At 42.7% G+C, this 25,422-nt stretch overlaps 1 protein-coding gene across 4 annotated transcripts in view; it reads left to right on the top strand.

Moving 5' to 3' along the window:
• JSRP1 (junctional sarcoplasmic reticulum protein 1) overlaps positions 1 to 24,706 on the top strand; it is an 835,213-nt gene extending 810,507 nt beyond the window's left edge. For all 4 annotated transcript variants that reach the window (XM_069649526.1, XM_069649523.1, XM_069649524.1 and 1 more), the window contains one exon: positions 23,515 to 24,706. In XM_069649526.1, coding sequence (XP_069505627.1) covers positions 23,515 to 24,219 — 705 coding nt within the window. In that variant the 3' untranslated portion in view covers positions 24,220 to 24,706. The remainder of the gene's footprint in view (positions 1 to 23,514) is intronic.
• The last annotated feature ends 716 nt before the right edge of the window (positions 24,707 to 25,422 follow it).

Genomic DNA, 25,422 nt, shown 5'->3' with positions numbered 1-25,422 from the left:
CAAGGGGATGTCCCGCACAAACGTACAGAGCATCCAATTTTCTACTATAGATTATATATTCTCACCTGAATGGCGGATTAACAGATGTAATTTCTTGAATATTTGACCAACTGAATATTATGATATCTTCTAAGATGAATACATTAAAAGTGACATGATGATTTTGTATTATTCGATTGTACAGAAATTGGATTGAAATGTCTTTAATTGTTTTTAATAATTTTGTAATAGACCACTCCCATAACATTTATTTGAGGATTCTTAGATGGTGGCTGGCAGGATCGGACGTTTCTGAGTAGCTCCGTCCCTTACCGGGCTGCATTGTATGCTAGATAGAGGCAACATGTGTCTTAAATAAGGCAGGGGTGCTAATAGTGAGAGAGACCCCATAGCACTCCCATGAACGTAAGGCAGATCGGGGCTTGACAGCGAGGCAAAAGGACTGCCTCCTGGGACAGCTGACTCTCATAAGCGCAGCGGATTAAACGCTGGTGAAGTTGCAAGGGTTCGGCAAGAACAACAGACAGCGTGTCTTGCGTTGGTCGTACCCCTGAGATTCTCGGCATGGGGGCCGGCGTTAGTGATTAGGAGGAAGGGTGTGGACGCTCCTGGGCCCGGACCGGGAAGGAGTCTCTGCATGGCATAAGGTGTGGAGCAAGTGCCCAGGAGTCAGTGTGCAGTAAGATGGGGGTGCAGGGACTCTGGTGATCTGTGAAGTACTCTGGGGCTAATTGTATCGTCAAATGGTGATGAAGGGGTGACTTGCCCCACCCCTGAGTGCTGAGTGCGCCCCAGAGGGTGTACTGTAGTTTACCAAACGAGAAGGTGTTTCGATAGTTTGAGGGGGGGTAGAAAATTACCAGACAAGAGAGGCTACTCCCGGTGCAGGGACACGTTTAATGGTTGCTGCGCTTGTGGAGGATCTGAAAGAAAATGCACTTCACCCCCATATAATACTGCAGGCACGTGGGCCTGGCACAGGAGATATGGGAGGAAGGGAGCAGCGGTGAATAATTTGGGGGCTTAGTCAGGGAACAACATTAAGTAGGACCACCCAATAGCTGCATTTTGGAGACCCCTGAGGTGGATGTTGACTGTTAAGGAACACAGCAGTGGGTATATTTGTATCGGTCCTTCCTGAGAACTATTGGTCGTCTAGGCTCCAGGAACAAGGGATAAGCAGTAACAGCTGAGAAGGAAAGAACAACACTCTCCCTATTTCTAAAAATAAGGTCAGGACCGCATCGGCAGGACAGAAACCTTCTTGGAGGAGCAAAGATAGTGGCATTAAAAAATGGTGCACACCGGCGACACCACCTGAGGTGCCAGGTGGCGAGTGGGAGCAGAACGCACATCAACAGCCCGAATTGGGAGCTGGTACCATGGCTATGAGCAATGAGGATTTTCAGTTATGCATTAAGGAATTCCAGGACCAATTTATGGCAATGTTGTCTCAATTTACTCAATTGAAGGCAGACATTAAACAATCGCTACAGGATCGGAGGACTGATGTAGTAAAATTAGAAGAGAGGGTCGACACTTCAGAGAGAATATTGCAAGATGTAGCTGAAGACTCTAAAAAGACAGACGAGGTGCTGGAACATCTTTCTCGCATAACTTGGAACTTAAATGTGAGGATCTGGAAAATCGTTCTCGTATGTCCAACATATGGATTAAAAATCTGCCAGAGACCGTTGAGGTTAAAAATTTGAAGACCGTCGTGCCGCACCTATTTATGGGACTCCTTTCAGGGGAAGATGATGTGTCAGTACTTATAGACCGGATACAAAGAGTCGGCCCACGAAGAGCAGAACCGGGCGCCAGACCAAGGGATGTGCTAACGGCTATGACCTCCTATGCCCAAAAAGAACAAATAATGTGGGAAGCACACATGTCCGGCTCTATGTGTGTCAACAGTTCAGAAGTGCAGCTATACCAAGGTTTCGCCCTGTCCACTCTGCAGAAAAAGAGGGCTATTCTGGCACAAAGGCAAATTAAATATAAATTGACGTTTCCCTTTGGACTGTTCTTTGTGGGAAGATCGACAATATTGGATCATAACTTGTGAAGAAGGGCAACATATTTTACATTTGCAGGATGAGGAGGGTGGCAAACAAGACAGCAATAAGGAATCAGAAAGACCGGAGGCGGGGCAGGAAGCCATGGGAATGGGAGAAGGTTGCAAGGAAAGGCAATGGAAATAAGAGATTGATTGGAAGGACTTGATGCTATTGGGATTTACTCACTGTAAAGGATGGACTGGTCAAGGAATCCAAGAAGGGACTCTGTACCCCGGCATAGACTTCAGTGCATCGAAGGAAGAGACGGCACACGTTACAAGTAAAACTGCGACCGGGGGGGGGGCAGGAACAGAGTGACAGGTTGTATGGAATCCTAGAGTGGGGTTTAGAATTCCCCATGATTTATCTTTGGGAATTATCGGGGGCCAATTGCTTCGGGCTCTTTGCCATGGCGATCCTAGGACCTTTGGCCCCCCTCAGGGAATGGGTTTGGGTTAGGGTGTGGGGGGGCTCATTGGTTAAGACTGTTTGTTGAACCATTGGAGTTGGGGAGCTTGTGGGGGGGTAGGAGTGGGAGGGATCTGCCGGAGGGGGAGAGATCAGATGCTACTGAAAAGTTGAATCATGGGGCGCTACGGGAGAGGTCCAGTTCTGAAAACCATTCAAGTTTTATTGTATAAAATGAGAGGCATGAACTCCCCAGTCAAGAACAATAAGTTAGAGGGATATTTGAGAGGGGTAAAATCAGATATTTTGATGTATCAGGAAACTCATATAAAGAAAAAAAGATAAAGTGAATCTTAGGATCAAGGGCTTCTCTCAATTGTACCAAGCTAATTCAATAGACAGGATGGGAGGGGTACTTTTCTCTGTGAATGAAAAATTGAAGGCACAGATCAAAGACGTCATGCAAGATCCAGGAGGGCGGTTTGTTTTCCTTGATATAACATTATAATCTTACATTTTTAGCCTGCTGGTACTCCACTGTTGATAATTGTACTTAGCCTAAACTGCGCCCCTCCTAGGACAATTGTTTTTAGCCTGCTGGAACTCCACTGTTGATAATTGTATCTAGCCTAAACTGCCCCCCCTCCTAGGACAATTTATTTTAGCCTAACTTGTGCAGACAAAGTGAGCCCTGCCTCACCTCACCCCACTCCTATGTTCTTAGCAATGTTAAGTTGGATAGTGCTCATCATGTTCCCTTTCTGCCTTGTCCAAATAGACACCCCTTGCACTGGCAACCACTTCCTCACCCTCAGTAATGGGCTCACCAAACTGGCCTGCCCAAGACACCACCCTATCCCTTGTCCCACCCCCTTCCTCCAAACCACACCTCCCTTCCTGTCCTTCCCCCCATCTCACTTTCAGTTCTAAGGACCCCTGCGCAACCAATGAGGAACACCGCCCGACCCCAAACCCCCCCAACGATCTACTCGCACTCCCCAAACTCTTAGGCATCGGAAAAACACACACCATCTCAGGACATGAGAGAACGTCTCGACTAAGAGCTCGCACCAAATTACCACACTACAGCCCCCACACCAGGACACAGCCACCCAGATCACCCAAACCCATGACCCCCAGATCAAACAATAATAAAACTCATGCTATAGCACCTAAAACCTCAAGAAAACACGTGGAGCCTAGTAGTCTACCCATTAAGATTGCACCCACAAAGGATACCAAGCCTCTCATTAGTCTCAAAAATTCACTTATCAAAGCCCGCTCCCTAGGAGCCCATGCCATCGAAATTCACGACCTCATCATCGAACTTGACCTAGACCTGTTAGTAATCACAGAAACCTGGCTACATCAAGCTTCAGGCCCTCTGCTAGCACTGGCCATTCCACCTGACTACACTATACTCAGATCAGATAGAACCACCACCCCAGGAGGTGGTGTTGCCATAATAACAAAAAACACCATCAAATTAAGATGAAGCTCCATTGAAATAATTGCAGGATACAAACTACTGCTCGCTAAACTATCTCTGAATGAAAATACCACAGTTAACATAGTGGTCATCTATAGGACCCCTAGCACAAACAGCCACCCAGAAACAGGCATCCCACTAACACTGGCGCCTATCCTTAAACCCAAAACGAAATGTATCATCATTGGTGATTTGAATCTCGGCTTCAATGATGACCAAGACACCAAGGTAACCGCCCTTCTATCAGTACTTAATGACATGAATTTCTGCCAACACGTCAACGCCCCCACCCTTCACTGGATCCTCACCCTCAACACCAAAATCACTATAGGCCCGATCACCCCACTTAGCTGGACAGACCACTACTGCATAGAATTCACTATCACTAGTGACAATCCCTGCCCGCCTAAGAACAAAATCATGGACACCATTGAAAGCAGAAACCCTAAAAAGCTCACAGTGGAGAACCTTGACCCCACTTTGAACAAATTGCTAGATACCCACTCAATCCTCATCAATGATCCTACTACCATCGCTGAGTTCTACCACAAATGCCTCTCTACAGCAATTGACGCCATAGCACCAGTCACCACTAAACTAAGACGTATCAACAAAAAATCTAATTTCTGGTTCAACGAGGAACTAGTCGTCCTCAGAAGGAAAAAAAGCTCTCTCGAGCATATCCATAATAAACACCCCTACCCCGACTCCGCCAAAGCCTTTAAAGACGCCAATACTATCTACAAAACAGCTATCATCACCCACAAAGCCAACGCCTACAATGCTCGCATCAGCAATGCAGCATCAGACTCCAAAGAGCTCTTCTCCATCCTCAGAGAACTTGAAAACCCTCTGCCGACTGACGCACCCACTAACGCAAGTGAAGAATGGTGCACCACTATACAAGATGCACTTGCCTCCAAAATTGCTGTGCTGCAAAGCAAAATTAACTCTAAAAGACTACTCCTAGCAGTTAAAACCCCACCCAACCCTAACCCCTAGATCTTGTACTGGACACTATCTCCAAACTAAAAGCCTCCAACTGCAAAGGAGACACTGTCCCAGCCAAACTAGTCAAAGCCTGTGCCTCTACTTTGACCCCCATCATTACCAAATTTGTCAATGCCTCATTTAACTCCAACACAGTTCCTACCTCCATTAAAGAAGCCTGGGTCACCCCGCTTCTAAAAAAAACAAATCTAGACCACACCATTCCGACTAATTATCGCCCCATAACCACGGTTCCTTTTTTACTTAAAATCATCGACAAACTAGCCTATAACCAAATTCAAACACACCTGGAATCTAACCAGCTCCTTGGCACCAGACAATCAGGCTTCAGGCCTAACCACAGCACCGAAACAGCCCTCTTGGACATCAAAATCCAGATGGATGCCATCAGAGATTCTGGGAAACTGAATTCTCCTGCTGTTGGACCTCTCAGCCGCATTTGATTTGGTGGACCATGACAAACTATGTAACGCACTTGCCCGTGAGTTTAACTTCTCTAGCAAAGCCAGCGCTTGGGTGAAATCCTTCTTAACGGACCGCACTTCCAGTGTGTCCATAGGCAAAGAAGCAGCCAATCCCATCCCAGTCCCCATAGGTGTGCCCCAAGGCTCTTGCCTCTCTCCCACATTGTGCAACGCGTACACCAAACTCTTGTTCTCAGCACTTGACGATATGGGTGTCATATACACAAATTTTGCGGATGACACCCAGATCCTCATACCTCTCACAGGTAACTATGACCAGGACACCATAACAATCAACAAAATGTACGTCATCATACAAAACTGGATGGCGCTAAACAGCCTGTGTCTCAACGATGAGAAGAGAGAAGTCCTCATTGTAGGTTACCCAGCCAAAATAGCAACCCTTCACCCAGAATACTCAACCATCAATATCGATGACACCAATATTCCCGTACTGAAGCAAGTCAAAACACTGGGTGTGTACCTTGACGCCAGCCCGACCATGACTAAACAGACCAACGTGCTTGCCTCATCCACGGCCTATACCTCCAAACTAATTGCTCTCAGCCGACAATTTCTGACCCCAGCTAACTGCCTCACCTTAGCCAGAGCTCTAGTCCTATCGAAATTGGACTATTGCAATGTGTTACTACTAGGCACATCCAACATTAACCTAGCCAAAATGCAACTCCTGCAAAACAAAGTCTTGAGGGCCGCTCTAGGCATAAAAAAATCAGACCATATCTCTAAGACTAGGAAAGACGCCCACTGGCTCCCCATCAAAACCAGAATTATCTTCAAAACATTATGCATCACATACAAATGCCTGTCCAAAAAAGGACCTATCTATCTCAACAATACTCTACAGCCCAAAGTTGACAAGAGATCACTAAGATCTAACGATAAATTCCTCCTGGCCCCCCCTCGTTTCAAAACCACTAGAGCGGGGGTACCAGCTTCACCACGCTAGCCCCCAAACACTGGAACACCCTACCCATTAATATCAAAAAAGAACCATCATTCACGGTTTATAAGAAACTGCTAAAAACCTGGTTATTTAACCAATACTAGCACCTATAGACAGGATGCCGTTCCACTGTATATTGTTGTGAATATCTGTAAATTGTATTTTTGATGTAATATAACTATTGTAATGATGTTTCTTATTAATTACTAAGCTGTCTTATAACCACGCCGTGACACCCGAGGGTCTGAGCGTGTAACAAATAAATAAAATAAATAAATAAATAAAACATGTATACATTAGCAACGATATACGCAGCCAACACTGGGCAGGATGGTTTTCTAAGAGAGGCATTATCACAACTTAAGGGCTTTGCCAAGGGAGTTGTAATTTTGACAGAGGATTTTAATATGGTTTAGTTCCCCCAAACTGACTGGAGTACACAGGCCACCCGACACATATTGGAACCATCTAAAGTGCTTAAGCAAAAAATAACCACATTGGCTCTTCATGATATTTGGCGTAAAATGAAGGGACAGGAGATAGACTACACATATTACTCCCATGTACATTCCTCCCTATCCAGAATCGGCTACATATGGGTTTCTACTTGCTTAGTGGGAAGGCTGGAGGGAATAGAATTGGGAGCTATTTCTCTCTCTGATCATGCCCCTTTGATAATGCAGATAGCAATAGGAAACATGTCGAGTGGCCTTTGGAACTGGAAGTTTCCATCTGATATTTTGCATGACCCGGTCTTGGCGTACTCAATAAAAGATAAAATACATACATACTTTGTGGATAATGAGACCCCAGACGTGGTCCCAGAATTAGTTTGGGGTGCCTTTACGGCGGTATTGAGGGGACACCTAATAGCAATAGACACCGCAACGAACAAACAAAGGCGGTTATGGGAGGTGGAACTCGAAAACAAATTAAAGGAAATACAGGAAGAGATGCCACAAGGCCCCAATAGGAAGCTGCAAAGTGTGTTGAAACATGCCCATGGGCAGTTGGAGATGGTCTGCACAAAAAAAGTGGTAAAAGCCTTAATATTCATGAAGCAGTATTATTATGTGTATGCTAACACAGCTGATAAGCTACTGGCCAGACAACTGAAAGATATAATTAGGTTGCAAATAATTATGAAGCTATATAATCAAGGTGAGGGGTATGTGACATCAACTGAGGATATCCTGGGGATATTCCGGGGGATTTACACAAATCTATATGCTTCTGACAATCCGAGGGGTGACAGGCAAGAGGCATATTTGAATAATATTCAACTGCCATAAATTACAGTGGACCAAAGGGATCGATTAGAACATGGAATTCAGGTGAACAAGGTGATAAAGATAATACAATTGTTACCTCGAAACAAAGCTCTTGGCCCTGATGGGTACCCCGCCAATTTTTATAAGAAATGTCAAAACACTTTAGCACCCCGACTCATGCGGCTCTTTAATTCCTTTCCGTTGACCGGAAAGTTCACAAACTCGATGAATGAGGACAAGATGGTAGTGTTTCCGAAAGCGCGCAGTGATTTGACGATCCCTTGTTCATATAGACCACTAGCATTGATAAATATAGATGCCAAAATATATACTAAAATCCTGGCAGATCTAATTAAGGACTCATTGCCGAAGTTGATGGGACCGGATCAATCGGAATTTATATTACAGAGACAAACTAATGATAATCTACGTCGGGTAGGTCACCTTTTGGAAAAAACAGATATAAAACACACACCACTGCTGCTGGTCTCATTGGACGCAGAAAAAGCATTCGATAGAGTGGAATGGTCTATCTTATTTAGAACGATAGAATGCATGGAGTTTGGAATGGGTTTCTTCAAATGGTACAAATGTAGCCCTCTCCAATAGTATAACAATGAGCCGGGGCACCAAACAAGGATGCCCCTTGTCCCCATTATTGTATGCAATTTACATAGAGCACTTGTGGCAGGGATCCGGGATACAGATCGGGTGAGAGGCATAGATTTGGCTGGGGAAGAACACATAGCTATGGCGTGCGCCGATGATATGTTGATTGCGTTGGTTGACCCAGAAACATCAATACCGAACCTGATGATAGAATTGGACGAGTTTGGGGTGGTTTCGGGGCTAACAATTATTAGGGCAAAATCGGAAATACTGCATTTAATGGTCAGCCCTGATGCCTTGGAGCAATAGAGAACCCCCACTCAGTTAAAATTGGCGGAGAATGGAATTACATACCTTGGGGTGGTAACTACTAAAACGATTGACCAGCTATATGGAGCGAACTATCCCCAAGTACTTGCAAGAGTGAAGGCTGACCTGCAGAGATGGAACCCCCTCGCAATACCTTGGCTGGGGATGATAACAGTAATAAAAATGGTGATCTTACCTAGGATTTTATATTACTTTCAGGCACTCCTGATTCATGTACCGAAGACCACCTTTAGCTCCCTCACCAAATTTATATCAAATTTATTTATGGCAAAATAAGCCTCCCAGAATAGCTATGAGTACCCTGGCGACCTCGAGACTCTACGGTGGAATGGTGCTCCCCCATTTTCATAGATATTATGTAGCCACATAATTGTGTGTGATAAAAGAATGGTTTGGGGTGAGGGCCATAGATTTGGCTGGGGAAGAACACATAGCTATGGCGTTCGCCAATGATATGTTGATTGCATTGGTTGACCCAGAAACATCAATACCGAACCTGATGATAGAATTGGACGAGGTATGGGGTGGCAGGATAGAGCGGTAGCGGGCACACCTCTGTCGGGGCATTTATGGCTGGGTCAGAATCACAGACCGCATAATGTTCGGATCAGTAAAATAGTGGGTCTTGCAGCAGATGTGTGGGATTTAGTTATAAAGGAAGAGGTCCTGTCCACGGGTCCATCCCCAGGTCTTCCCTTATTTTACAATCAAGAGTTTCCTCCAGGAATAGAACTGGGTGCCTTTTAAAACATGGATGGAAGCAGGATGTTTGAAAATACGGAACATGTTTCAGGGTCAAACTTTTAGAACATTTGAGGATTGTAAAGGTGACATAGGTATGATGGAGAACAAAGATTCTGCTAAAAAGAATTGAGACATTGGCTATCTAAACTGGGAATTAGAGCAGCAGCCACTTGATAATTAGTATCGACACTATATAAATTGTTGGATGATAGTACATCTCCAGTTCAATGTAATTATATGAAAAAATAGGATATCCCAATTGATAACACGGTATCTAGGTAGCATTGGGAATGCCTGTGGGGATTTATACCGAATTTAACTCATTCCATCCATATAAGGGAAATGCATTGCACTTTGAAAAAGCATGTAAGTACTTTCAAATAGTTCATTAAATGAGGAACTCTTAGAAAGACTGGACAGTTTTATTTATCTTGGTTTACCGATTGTTTCCAAGCCACATAAATCTCAAATTTGAGAATGGTTGAGAGCAAAGATGTCTGCATTGATAACCCAAACACGTCTGTTATATGCCCGATTCAGTTGTTTTTCAATAGTCCTTGTATTAAAGATTTTGGAGGGAAAAGTGTTCCCCCAAATTTTGTATGGATAGAGATACACTTTTCTTGGGTACTAGAATTTCTGGAATCTTTATAGGTCAATTATTGGTGAAGGGTATTAAGTATCCAGAGTTCCGTGCAATTGGTGATAATCCAATACTAATTATACTAATACTAATATTAATTCACTAATTAGTAGAGCGAATTGGAGATCAATTGGAGATTAATGAATATGTATAGGAAGATCATAGCTCCGGTTCCGGAGTCTCTCTCTCTACATTGATATGGCTAAAATGGTAACAAAAGGGAAACAGAAACCCCTGAATGTGTTAGCCAGTCATTGTTTAAATGTGTTGGTGGATCTAAATATGACGGTTGAAGATCTTACAGCGAACCCAGATAATGTTAAAGGTGTATTATATCAAAATGATTGGATTGCCACAATGGAGAAATTTCATGCATACAAATCATTAGAACATTTAAGTTTGGACCATACAAAACATGGAACCACACCGCCATATCTAACAATACACCTGAGTTGTAAGGTCAGGAGGCAATTTTTGAAATTCTATTGGAACTTACATCACACTAGGCAAATAACTGAGATATGTTTGTTGCCCGGTGGAATTGCCTAATTGTAGATTCTGTGTACCGCAAGAGGTAACTGAGGATCTTAGACATTTGGTTATTGCTTGTCCTCAGCTCATGGGGATGCGAGAATTATATTTTAGAAAATGTAAAAACCTTGATACTGCTTGGGGGAGGGACATATTGTGGAATTAATGTTTACCGTTTCGAACAACATCAGCAGTTATTGCTGTGATAGGATTTGTAAAAGCAATGAAATTAGGAGACGACTGATACATAAGCACTTTAGAAAAGTCATTTGTAATTTAAATGAAGTTTAGGTGGTTTTGTAGGGGTGTTTAAAGATTATTTTACTTGTCTCTTAACCTAGTACCTTTTTTTTTAGATAATTATATGGTATGGAAATTAGTTTTAGATTAAACCATGTCAACGGTCCTTGTGGTGGTTGAATTTGCAAAGGTATTGAAACTATGAGATGGTTGATACATAAGCACTTTAGAAAAGTGTTATCTAATTTGAATGAAGATTTAGTGGTGCTGTGGGAGGACTTAATGATTCGTTTACCCTGTCTCTCAACTTAGTAACTTTTCTTAGAGGTTTTTAGCACAGAAATTAGTTTTAGATTGTTGAAATGAAGATATATGAATTGGTATTATTATTAAGAAATGCATAGGAAAAAGGTTTATATGTGGTTTGTCATGAGCTGGCATGTTTTAAATTGCTGTAAAAGGATTTGTTTTCTCTTCTTTTTCATTAGAAATGTTGTTGTACATAAAATGTTATTTTTCACATTTTTTTCTTATTAATGGCAAATGGTGCCATACAACAACTTAATAAATTATAAATAAAGAAATAAAAGGATCTCGGTTTACTCACCATCTGGTTCCCTCCGAAACTTCCTCTTCACTTAACCTCACCGTCACATACCCTTCCTGTGCCTCCTCTGGCTTCTGCTCTTTCTCCCTACTCGCTCCCCGCTACCCATAACAATCAAAGCCAGCCTACATGTTGATCTCTTCAAAGCTTGGCTTAAACTTCACTTGCTTGCTAAAGGGGGAGCTCCCCCTGCCTTCTCTCCCATCCTCCCACCTGACCCCACCACTACCTCCAGTGACGCTTAATAATGTCCTTTACTATATTTAAATAGTACTCCTATTTAGTTTGAAGCACTTTAAGTTAATATTACCTTTGTAAGTCACCTGTTTTCCTTTATATATATTTATTTTCTCTTTGTGTTGTTTCTGGTATATATCCCACATTTTTACACCCTCATAAACTGCCCCTCCCCTTGTTCTCATGTTTGTGCTATTGTACAGGCAGCATTCGTGGTAATGTCTTTACCATATGTAAATGTTGTATTGTAAGTCTTTTCTGTTAAAAATTGACATCTATGTTCTTCAAATAAATACAAAATACAAATACTCTGAACAGGAAATGAGAACAAATTTAATGTGAAACTAGAAAAATGGTCTTTGCGATTCTTATGTGTAGAATGCACTGTGTACTAAGAGGCATCAATGTGACTATCCTCCACAAAAAGGCACCCACCTACAGATACAAAATGAAACGTTCTCTTTAGAATGGTCACATTTGAACTTCTCTAGCAGGGAGGGACTACAGCGAGCAATCAAGCAAGGGCTATGTATTTCAACTACATGGCCCAAACATGTTTTTTAATAACAAAAGGTGTAATTTATGATTAACAGAAATGGAAGTGGCTGCCTCTGGCTATCACCTGCCTTCACAGTTTTTTAATTGTTTTCCTCCAGAAGACAAATAGCTCATTAGGGTGGGCCACACTGATATAACCAGGCTGTGGTTATAACATCCTTTGCTCTTTATCCTGAAGCCATTTTTATTTTTTGGATATTTGCTTGGAGCCCAATTCTCAGTTTCAGAGGGTCACTACTACACACCTGTACTCTTGACCAAAAACTTGATCGATTGCCGATAGTAGTTGTTTATCTTGGATGCTTGACCAGAGCTGCAAGGCTCACCCCTGCAAAGAGCCTTAGACTGACCTATGAAACTTCAAGGCGATGAATGAAGGGCCAGCTGGACTGGTCAATGTGGGCAGGTTTTTTGTAATAATGTTGGCCAGGCTTACAATTTGGAAACACTGTTCTAAAAAATGTACCACTGGAATACTCACTTTGTTGCGAAGGTTTTTTTGGTGGCCTGGACAGTTTTGTTCATAAGGCTTACACTCACTATTTGATTTGAATTGTTCTCCCCTGGAGAACGTTCATGCATACAATGCTCTAAAGAACTAAAACATGTTGAGATATGTTTTAGGCTAATTGAGGAGTCCCTGTAATAATCATTCAATAAATTATTATGAGATGAGTCTGGGGTGTTTCTAGTTAGTAAGTATTTCCAGGCTTCTTTAATTACAGATGCTAAGTGAACTAGAGATATCACTAAAGTATGCCTGAACATAGATGTGGGTGGAATGAATGAGAATGCAAGGATTATACAATTAGGCCATAGATGCACTTGATATAGCAATAATATAGATATTGTGATTCTTATCACATTATGATGAAAAAAGAATGCATTTCTGAATAAAGAAGTCATATTTTTGCATAAATACAGTGGAATAATGTGTTTAACAATCATATGGCATAGCAACCAGAGTAGTGCCTGAAATAAACGAGAGGATTATTGAGGTTCATTTGTAATTACTGCATGGCCGCACTCCCCAGAATGGATTTAGCTTGGTGCCTTGATTGTTCTATGTGCTGACCTAAAGGTAAGTAAGAAGCTTAAGCAAGCTCATGGGATTATTGCATTTCACTTTCAGCGGACGCAGAAGAGAATACATGAACCTTCACTGTAATTCCTTTTGAGAGACAGGCTTTCACACTCAACAGTTGCTTGAATGGGTCTGACTCAGATTTTGAACAAATGTTTATGGAGCTATTTAAAAAAACAGTAAGCGCTACTTTAATGAACATTTACTAGCTCTAGTATACAGATTTTTTTCAGTCTCTATTTTCCTATAAACGTGTGATATAATGTGTGTGAGTGAAGTCCCTGCATCAGACTAAATCGCATGCCCTTCACTGCTCAGCTCCCTAACGGTTGCTTCTTGCTGCTCCCTACTTGTCCCTCACCACAGCCAACACTACCAAGCGCTGCTGGGGCTTCATTACCACTGCTCCTCACGCCAAAACATTTACACGATGCAGCCTGCTGGCATGACCACGGTGGCTCTCCAGAAGGACAACAGTAATGCACCTGTGTAGATAATAAGGGGGTGGAAAAACTCAGGGATGGTTTTTCCTCATGAATGGCGTGGGAGGGTGTAGGAGTATAACCGTGGCCACATAGAATTCTAGGGCACTTGGAGGGGTGGTCACGGTGAAAGACTCCTGGGATATTGTTTGACTCCCACATGCTGCTGAAGTTGGTGCCCCAAGGTGTCTTAATGATCTAACCCATATCTGAGACCAACTTCCCTGATCCTCCAATTCGCTGTAAATCATTTATATATTATATAAATAAATAAATAAATCATAACATGGGCATAGCTCATTCTGGAAAGGGAGGGGGTGCAAGGGGCACTGATTAGCAGCCACTTTGATTATGTTTTTGCACTTAAGCTATTCTTCTTGACCAATCAAATGGGTCCCTTTCGGAAGGCCAAGAAAAGAGAAGCAAAGTGTATTATCACAAAACATATTCTATAGTGCAGTTCATCCACTTTAAGAGCATTGGCTTAGCTGCCAGTGACAATCGAATACAAATTGAAAGCATGGGTTTTGTGCACCACTATACATATGATACACTGGGACTCACAACATGTGCTTCAATGAGGTAAACTGTCTGGAAGTAGCAGGGCACCAACACTTCACCTATAGTGGGTGGCAGTTTGATTGTCCAGAGCCACGAATATGAAACATCCTTCTCCCATAGAGTGGCGGTCTCGGCTTCAGCAAGTGCCTGAAAGCTTGGTTGCTTTCGTTGTTCTCCTTGCCCCTGTTCCATCTCCTACTAGGTTGGTTTGAACAAGTGGCTTGCAGGCACATTCTTGTCAATTCGCAAGCCTCCTCTCGCACTCAGTCAGAACACCCAAGGGTTGTATTCTCCATTTGGATGTTTCCGTAATTATGTTATTATCATGAATTGCAAAGACTAGTGATTTTACGATTTTTCCGAAGTTGGGAGGATTTTCGCAGAAGGATGATTTAAGTTGGTGATGCTTGGTGGCGTTTGAAATTGTGCTGTTTCTGAGAAAAGCAGCTTTCATTAGGAGGTTTTGTTTAGGGTTTTATTTTCAGAAACTGTGGTGAGCTTTAGACATTCAGTGTTATATCTCTCTTGTGTCCAAGCTGCGGTTGGCTACTTGCATGGCCATTTTTAAATACTAGGTGTTAGAATTGAGAAGCTATTGTAAAATTGCCCTGAAGAAGGTGAATACAGACACTGTAATTAAACAAGTCTCAAGTGAAACACGTGTTGGCAAAGTGTTCTCATTTATAATTTCAAAATATTGTATGTGTAGTAAACTTTGTTGGAGATAAATTAATGTGCTAATTATATAGTAACAAGGTGGCAAGAACGCCAAGTGTTTTCATTTGCAATCTTACTTTTTCGTAACAGAAGTGATGGAAAGCTTGTGTATATCCTAACATTTTCTGGATATTGTATACACATTTGAAAAGATTATCATCATCATAATCATCAACACTTTTTTTCGGCTTTAAACCATCAAGTGCATACACATCCTGATCACATGATATGCATAAGAAATAACATGTTCATAAAACGCATTGAAATTACCCACTTTGGAGTATGAAATTGATAGTTATTAATAAGGCATAAAACCAAATAATGTTCAATATGGTGTCAAGAAGGCCAAGTGTTCTCATTTGCAATCATATTTTTGGTATTAGAAATGATAAAAAATGTTTGTATATCCTAATATTTTCAGGATATTGTATACACGTTTAAAATGATTATGGAAGAGGCGTAACCAAGGAAATACAATTATTTTCCTTGGAAAAAGGGAGCCTGGCAAAATATAATTATTTTCTTTGGATTAGACAAATCAAAAAGAAAATTTGAATGTACAATTCACCAGTTTCATACATATTGAGAAAGGAATAAACAATACAAATAATTTGAATTATTGCATGACTCTCAAGGTTACATTGTGTTGAGTTTATATTTAATGATCTAATGCACAAGAAGTTGTGCACTTCATGTAAAGGGGTTGCAGCAACACATTTCATAAAATAATCGAGTTCTTAACTTTCCATTAGATACACATTACAAAGATCAAACAGGATACTACAGTAGTTCCTACTTGATGCCACATGAGTACACAATCATGTTGGCTTTGCCCATAATGCCAGAAATGGCATTGTAAGCAGGCACGTCCAGGCAGGCTTTGCCAATATATGCCAATATTGCTACATAAGAACACAATGCACTCATTTGGCTTTGCCTATTTTGTCACATAAAAACTCATTCATATTGCCTTTGCCCATAATTCCAGTAATGCCACTTTAATCAGTAGTAATACTGGTGTGCTGGCTGTGCCAGTGTATGCCAGTACAGCCAAGCCAGAACACACTCATATTGCCTTTGCCCATATTACCAGTAATGCCACTGTAACAGAATTTGTCAGATTTATAGTGAATACAATTCTTTTATTTACGCTATAGTACATCCTCTGATTTAACACCCCCTATTGACCAAACCCACATCAACATTCTGAGACAGGGACAAGAAACGGGCTGTATTTGAATGTATACTCTGCTTTATTTCAGTACAAATTCAAAGGTGGTCCCCTCACTTTATGCTGGGGAAGTCACCACAGTATAATTTACCAGTGCAGTCAGCTTGTCTACAGAAGACAGCAACTTGCCTGCAAAAAACTATTTCTAATTTTCTTCATCATCAAATTACTTCATTCAGCTAAAAGCTAACAAAGGTGCAAAACCAACATTCCAATATGAAATGTATACATTACATGTTAAAACGCAACCCATCATAATAAATAATGAATCACAAACGCCCATAAAAACACATGATGATGATAGAAATTCCAGTTAAATACTAATAGAAACTTCATCCTAACATTAAAAAGAGGTACAATTTACGAAAAGAGCAATACATTGCAGTGTTAAAAGAAGACACTACAGCAATAAAAAATAGGGCAATCAATATTTTACTCCACCAATATTGACCTCACTTGCTTTGCCCTCCTAAGGAAAGACAATAGTGTCCATGCCATATAACCTGAATTGGCCATTAAAAAATGGTACAAGGCAGGGGGACATTGTTTAAACACTAGTTATTTAAGCACAGGGAAGATAATCTGTCTATGAATATACAAACAAGCCTGACAGAAAAATACAAAGTGTAACAAGTCTTCCCTATCTGCATTACACAATGGCTACTAGAATCCTCAGCGGTGCCCTGCCATTTTGATGTATTGGCTCTCAGTCTGCGGCAATCAAACTGTTCCCTTGTAATCAGTCATATATCAATAGACTGATAGCTATATTTCCAATAAGGTTGCATCGTGCCCACCCTGATAATAACTGTGTGCCTCTTATTAAACTTGTTCATCATGATTTCTAATTTTAAAACACAAAAGGGTGGTTTGCCTGATATCTGCGCACAAAAACACAATTCAAACTAAATTTAGCATGAGTTTTAATTGAAGAATTCTTGAACAGCCTGACACGTGTTTCGAGCTAAGAGGCTTGTCATCAGAGGCTGATAATTCTTGTGTTTCTTGTGAGGTGGGTCAGCCTGACAATGAGCTGGCTCCCGTTCATATTGGCAGAGACGCCGGCACTTCTACGCAATGGAAGCGGTATATATTTAGTGGAGCTCACATTATTTATGATCTGGAATATGATCCAATACATTGTCAGGCTGACCCACCTCACAAGAAACACAAGAATTATCAGCCTCTGATGACGAGCCTCTTAGCTCGAAACACGTGTCAGGCTGTTCAAGAATTCTTCAATTAAAACTCATGCTAAATTTAGTTTGAATTGTGTTTTTGTGCGCAGATATCAGGCAAACCACCCTTTTGTCTCACTTATGTACTGTTGGCAACTTTGGCAGGTTGCCTTCTCTTTTGCCTCAATCTGCAGCCCTCGCACACATATCAAATTGTCAGAGCGCCTTGTTTCTCACAACAATCCTTTTCTGCCAATAATTCCTTGCCTAATTTTAAAACAGTCATCCACATGGATCAAATATATATTTCTAAACATCTATTTCTATGCGGAAAAATGCAATTTACATTTCCTTACATTCTGATTGCTGGCTAATGTAGGTTATGGGTTCACTACACATGTACACTAAAAATCACTTTGCATTTATTTCCTCCAATATCAAAAAGAATATTGGTATCAGAAAAATGTTGCACAGAAAAATCCATTTTCTAGATATTTTCCATTAGCAATGTGTCCCCAAGTGCAACATGGTGTGGTTGGGTTCTAGCACATGCATGTAAATGAAATACAAGCTTTGGTGGGTTGCATCAAAATCTACATGCTTGAGGTTGAAGACGTTGTGCTATCAATGTAGAGCGCACAGGGTATTGAGTTATCTACACTGCAGATCTAGCCACAATTATGATTTTCTAAAAGGACAACTATCCTCCAAGTCCCTTGGATGGTTTGGGTGCATCAAATTCATTATCCTCTCGCTTCGACACCATGTCATTAGTAGAATGTAACTGTTAATTTGAAACTGCAAAATTTCCTATGGGAATTAAATTGATCAGCTAAGCTCCCTTTCATCCCAATATCTCTTCTTAAATTAGTAGGCACTATGAGGTCTTGAGTTATACATTATATGTTAGGCTTTGAAGCATGTGGCTCAGTTGTTGACTATATCTGTGAAAATGCTCTGGGTTCAATTTACTTGGATTTGGTTGCAAGGGTCAGCGTGACTTGTGCAGAAATGCTATTGGGTACCAGTTAAAATCAATCCTCCTACTCTTTAAGTGTGCTGAGAAAGAAAGATGAATTTCACACTAACATTCTACAATATTCCACTTGCATTTCATTGGTTATAGTTTATCAGGCTTCAGATGAATTTCGGCTAAATTATTAATATGTATACAGTTGATCAATTAATAATAACTATTAATATTTTGTATTCAGTCTCATTTTTTAGGAGAGACTCTCACTGTTTTGGGATACTATTTGCCTTTTCTCTAATCCTCAGCATTGGCAAGTTAGGGCCAAAATTGTTTTTTTAAATGCACCAAATTATGCTGATCTAAATGGTCCACATTATACCCATTGAGCTGTGCACATGAACATCTATGTCTGTATGATTAATCTTGTGAGCAGCACTCAGAGGCACTTTGAGAAGTTAATGATTAATATGAGGGGCTTACAGGGCTTCAGTTAACAACAGATTTTGGGTTAAAATGAGTAGGCCTATGTCAAAGGTGAAACTTTAAGTTCATGATATGCCTTTCAAGCTCTGGTTCTGAAAAACAGGCCTGTTCATTGTGTGAGTAACTTGCATCTTATCTGCTCATATAACCATATTTGAATTTATTTCAAATCATTTTCTGTATTTTATTAAGCCCTGAGTGCATGTGGTGGTATTGTTGGGCTGAGTCTAATGTATTCTGTTGATTCCTGGATAAGAAATCTGTTTGTACAAATGGCCTTAACTCGTGACCACCTCAAATCTCCCCCATTGAAAGCATATCATTCAATTATACTTTTGACCTGAAGGTACCTCACATCATGGCTCTACTTAAAAACCAAGCTAAAAACAAATACATGCAAAGGCAAGGCTTTGGATATTTGTAAGGCGCCTATACAACAAGTGGTGTTTCAAGGTGCCACAAGACAACAAAAGGAGAGGGACAAGAGAGAAAGATACAAAAACAGTCCTACTAAGCCAGAGGCATTTTGATTGTGCAAGTGCAGAACAAGAAGTGTGGGGAATGCGGGAGGGGGAAAGTGCAGGTCAGTGCATAAGAAGTGATAAGGTGGGAAGGGTAAAAGGCCAAGTGGGGGTGTAACGGGGAGGCACACGGGCAAGTGCCATGGAAAGCAGGGAAGTGCAGGTAAGGAGGGTGGGGGGACAGGGCACAGGAGGCCTGGGACCCTAGAGAACTCAGAAGGGAACCAGGAGCCAGTAATAGATGAGGAGGAAGGAGTTAGCAGGTTTGGGTGGGGGAGAAGGAGAAAGAAAGGGTCTTGAGAATATATATATATATATATATATATATATATATATATATATATATATATATATATATATATATATATCTAAAGGAAACATTGGTCTGCCTGCATTTCACAGGTTGAATATTTCTTGTTTGTAGAGTACAGTAAAGTATGCAATGTTTTAGTGCAGTACAGTACCACGCTTTCTGTTCATGGTGGAAGAAAAAGTACACCATATATAAATACAGCAATTTAATTTCCATTTCAGCATTTTGCGCTGTTTCTGCCTGTCTCTAGCTTCCCCTAAAGTAGTAAACCATAGGAACACACTAATGTTTCCTTTACTCATAATTCACTAAAGTCATTTTAAGAGAAAGAGTCTGTGCTGGCTACACCAATGTATGTTAGTATTGTAATGTAAGAACACAGTCATGTTGACTTTGCCCATAATACCAGTAATGCCACTGTAAGAGAATGTGTCCATGCTGGCTGTGTCAATATATACCAGTGTTGCCACATAAGAAGGCCTTCATTTCGCCTTTACCCATAATACCAGTAATAGAACTATAAGAAAACGTCTGCATGAAAGTGCGAAATAAGAAAACATTAATCTTCCCTTTGCCCATTGTGCTCTAATGCCACTTTAAGAAGACATGTCCATAGCGCTGGCTCCAAAGAGTCACTGCTGACCGCAGAACATTGTCCACTCCCCTCTTTTGTGTTGTGATCATTGGACCTTGATCACTTTCCCCACCCTTGGCCCACAGAGACATAAACCCACACAAACAGCCCTCAAGCATGCACACACTCATACAAACATGCATTGAATCAAGTATCTAATTGTCACTGCATCGTTTTCACCTCAGCTGGGACTCATGCAATACTCCCAGAAATGGAAGGGGCTGCCTTAAGCCTCACAGGCAGGAACCATCCGACTGTCTGAAGAATGCTCTTAGTTGGCGAGCCGTGCTGATTGTGTAGTGGGTGAGAGACAGTGGGGACGGACTTCTGATGCCCTGCCAGCCACACATTGTACAAGCCTATGTCCTCTGCATGGAGCCCCAAGATGGTCTTGGTGTGGCATGCATCCCTGCACACCAAACTCACCAGCACTGGCCAGCCACACGGATTGTACCTGATCACCTATCTCTGGCAGAACAATGATACTCACAAATAGAACGGAAGGTGCGAGTAGTGTTATGGCATTGCAAGTATTAACCCCCTCTACATATTTGGCCACATTTGGCCACCCAGTTTAGGTGGGGATTGATCATAAGCCTTTCCTACCCATCATATCATCCATTTTGCCAAGACCGCTGGCACACATCAAAAGTTGGCTCCTGCAGCTTCAGGAATATGGAGTGAACTTGTGTTTCTGGGTGGATGTGTGTAACCCAGATGATTAGTTTTCGAGACTCCCGGGGGTTCCTGTGGAAGATGTCTGGGCAGTGGCACCTATCTGGTTGGGTAGGCAAGCAGTATTTCTGGTCCTCCTTTCAACGGATGACATTAAGGTGGCCCCATACCAGGATGAATCCAATCAATTGATCATGTTACAGCTTTATTCAGGGAGGTTGAAGGAGTGTCTGGAGCAATGCAGCCATTGCACGGAGGAGACCAAGGAACTGCCACAGAGTCTATGGCAAGTCCATGACCAGTGACTGCCTCCTTATGAGAGATTTGTGGTTGCCATGCTCTTGTCTCTGGTGAACAAAGCGAGGGCATTGGTATATGCAGGACACCAGCGCATGAGGAAGATGAATGCCTGTTCAAGAGCAAGGTTTCGTTCCCAGGACTCGAAAGGTGAATGGATGACAGGATGCAGGCATGCACATGGTGGCAAGCGACAGGACTCAAAAGCCAACAACACCCGATTGAATCATTGCTGCAAAGCGACTTTGGCCCCGTGCTTAACAATCATCATTGCCTTGTAGTCATACCTGTGCTAGAATGGGTGTTTGCCGAGCAACGGTTGCCAGATTCGAGATGGGCAGACATCGGGCCACCGTTCCAAAGCAGGGATTTCAAGATATTTGCCAAACGATTACACATCGCACACAAGCACATTACCCCATGCTATTCCCATTGCCAATGACGATGTGGAACGATTTATGAGGGCCATCATGAAGGTTTTCATGATACTCATGGCGTTTGGGATGACCCCACACTCATCCATGAAGGTTTGTCCAGCAGATGCCTTCCTCTGCAGGAAGGGAATTGGCACCAGCCCAACTCATGTCTGCGGCAGAGGTCCAGTGTTGGACGGGGTGCAAGTTGTGAGAGGTTGCAATGGGAGATACTGTGTTGGTCAGAAAGTGACATCATGGCCACAAATTGAGTTTGCCAGATGAAGCCACTCCACGGCGAGAACAGGTTCCCAGCTCACGGCAGCCAACGGGGGTCATGGTATAAGAAGAAACTCCAGTTGGTTCTGAAAAGAGGACAGACGCCCAGAGGGTGCAGTGGAATCAAGAAACACAGTCTGGTTCAGAAGGGAAAGGAATAAAGACCTCCAAGACCAATGCTGACATCACCATAGCCAGGAAGAAAAAGATGCAGCAAACACTGCTACACCAACTCACCCCGGAGCCTTGTTTGTCAGCAGGAGCAATGATAACATCCCTGCAAAGAGCGCGGGTAGCCTCTAACCCCCACCAGAACTAGCAGAATAAGCTTGCAGACACTGCAGTGCTGTATTGCATATGGATAATGTGTTAAAAGGATGCTGCTTGCAAGTTGTTTGTATTTTGGGGAGAGGAGATGTGACCTGGCACACTCCCTGCATGGATGACCAACGATGTGTAATAGTGCAGGGGCATAACGGGGTACAGTTAAAAAAAAAGAGTGGGTGCCCGCACAAGGCAAGGCCTAGTGTTACCTGCGCAATCACAGCATGCGTGTGCTCCTAAGACGCCTGTGTAACTGTGCATGAGGCCCCACACACGATCACCGAGCACATCCCATTGGGAATTATGTCCGCCCCCATGCTCTCCCCCTACCCCTTCTTTCCTTGTCCTCAGAGAGGGAAAGGTGGAGCTACCAGGCACCTAGAGTCAATGTCGTGTTTTTGGCGCCATACAAATGTAAGCACTTCCTCGTGTAATGCGTATGGCCGTTTGGCAGCAATGTGGTAGACATCCAACTCTTTCTATTTCTGTCAGGTCAGCATTTCACATTGCCAGGCGCCTATGCACCAGTTAGCATTGTTCGCGCTAGGATGAGCATCTGTGCTAGCCAATGGCAGTGTCATCCATTGAGTATCTTAGAACACAATTCTTGCACCTTTACCTTATGTTGAGGGTGAACACAGATTTGAAGTGGCCTATTGAGCTACTCGAGTTCTTGTTTGATACACACGAGTAAAGCGAGTGTGAGGCCACAAGTCCAACTCGCCTCTGAAAGAGATTTGACAGGCATTGCTTGTACGTGTTTTTAACATGGTCACTTTCCTCGTTTGCACATTACTGGTGCATTTCGTCCTACTGTCGTTTTCGTCGATGTTTTTAAACAAAAATGTAATTGGGTAGTTGCCCCCTACCCATATCTAAGCCACCCCCCACCACCTCACCCTCTCACCCTACCACCCACTACTTCCCTACCCCTAAACACACAACATATATTGTTTTTAAAAAGAGAGAGACGAAAACTACAGTGGAGTGAAAAATGAACGAGTCGTGTGCAAACGAGGGCTGACCTGGTTACAAACACGGCATTGTATTCCGACTTCTCAATTGTTTTGCCGCATTGCGTCCTGTGCGAAGTGCTGGAAACATCAGATGAATTGATTTGTGCATTTCAAGCCAGGGCTGCTGCTGTCTTTAACGTTATTCTTTCTTTTTCTTTTTGCAGCCAGAGCTTTGGTTTTTTGAGAGGTGGTTTGAGGCGTCAGAACCGGAAGAAGAAGAGGCTGAAGAGATGGACGAAGTAGTGTCAACGCCAGTGGCAGTGAAGGAGAGCTTGAAAAAGAGACTGGAAAAGTCGAAGGACTCCCGGAAACCAGAAGATGAGGTGTCTCAACCAAGGCCAGCAAAGCAAAAAACAGATAGCACTGTTGCGAGGCTGGAGAAACCGAAGCCAGAAAAAACAAGTAAAGCACCATTCCTGCCAAGAGCTAACGACCAGCAAACGAAGGCCGCCAAGCCTTGGAAGGAAGCCAAGGAGGAGGTTTTTAGGAGACAGGACAAATCTTCCCAGGAGAGGGAGCGGAAGGTCAGAGAAGGGATCCGACAGGAGAAGGGCAGGGGATTGTTGAAGGACAGGGTTGAGAAGGGTCGGCCTCAGCAGTCGATAAAGCAGGAGAGGAGCAAAGCTTCTATCCATGGGCCGGGAGAGGAGCACAGCAAGCAAGGCCGGAAGCAGGGCAAGCCTGAGAATGGACGACGGCAGGAGGACAGGCCCCAGCAAGAGGGGAAAGGGCCCAGAAAGAACAACCCTAGCAGTCTGAATGGCAGCAGCAGACCCAGTCCTCACCAAAAGTTCTTCCCACAGAAGGAAAACGAGAAGAGGAAGATCTCTCCAAAGCACAGGCATGAGCCATTCAAACTGCGCGACTGAGAGCGCCAACCAAGCTATCGGAGAACTTGGGACAATGAGCAGGCCACTAAACTCCACTGACCCATTGGCCAGCAATATTACCAGACTTGTGAACACAATGAGTGAAGAATAGTACACGGTTTGAAAAACTCTATTTAGAGAGTTACATGACAGTTCAATAGTAACGATAGCTGTAGTGGGCTACAGGGAAATTGGGAGCATTCACCATAGACCGATGGTCTCTCGAAGGCCAGTGACGCCGGTGTTGAGTTATTCTCATGACTGCCTGTGCAGTAGCCCAACCCATCTATGAAAAACACTGGTCGGTCTGGACATCTCTGCCCTTGGCCCATCTTCCCATACGCCTGTCAGCCTTTGAAAAAGTACTGCAACTAATGTATCTGCTATTCACTCCTCTCCTAGTACTCAAAACCTTATGCGACTGCAGCTGCACTAACGACTTGGGCCTCAACTTTTTCTGGTAGCATTAAAAACCCTTTGGAACCTGTCTCTTTGCCAAGATTATTTTGCTTCATGTGTATTCACCTCTCTAAAGATCATTGCTTGAATAGTGGAGACGAGGCCTGTTCAGTTGGCAAAATATTGCATTGTGGCAGTGCACATTCAGATGAAGTCCACCGAAAGGCCTGTGTCGTGCCTGAGCAGACAAAGGTTAAACAGAAGTAAAAGAAAACATTTCTTACTCCCCCAGACCCTCCTCCCCTAGTTATGACTTACACTGGTACCTGTCCATAGAGTGACTTGTGAGTACCTTCTTCCATCTGCCAATTGATGCCATAGGGCTCTTCCAGAAATGGGCCACCTTTCTTGGCGTTGTTGAAAGGGAGCGCTAGAAAGTCCTAATGATGACCAGCACACACAGTTAGGATGCACAGATGGCCTCATGTCATTGGTTCACCATTGGCCGGATCACAAACTATTTTTGGTGCTGCCATTGTTTTTTTTTGTTTGGCTGTATATTGTGGGTCAAGCCGCCTTTGCACCAGATTACATACAACCTATGTTTCAGTATTCTAATTTTGCTTAGATTCACTCTTGCAGAGGTTATCGCTCATTAGGTTAAAATACCCCTTGCAGCCTCATGCCCAGCCACATCCATCATTTCAGATATTGCCATCATATCTCCAGTGCTTAATTTGTGGGGGTGTTTGCCAGGGCTCAACCCTGGTACTTATTTCTGAGCCTCTGCGCTTATTGTCTCAG

Source organism: Ambystoma mexicanum, chromosome 1p, assembly GCF_040938575.1.
Source record: "Ambystoma mexicanum isolate Mex_15411 chromosome 1p, UKY_AmexF1_1, whole genome shotgun sequence".
In the NCBI taxonomy this organism is placed as follows: Eukaryota; Metazoa; Chordata; class Amphibia; order Caudata; family Ambystomatidae; genus Ambystoma; species Ambystoma mexicanum.
The sequence above is the reverse complement of the archived record's forward strand: the minus strand, read 5'-3'. Positions and strand labels throughout refer to the sequence as shown.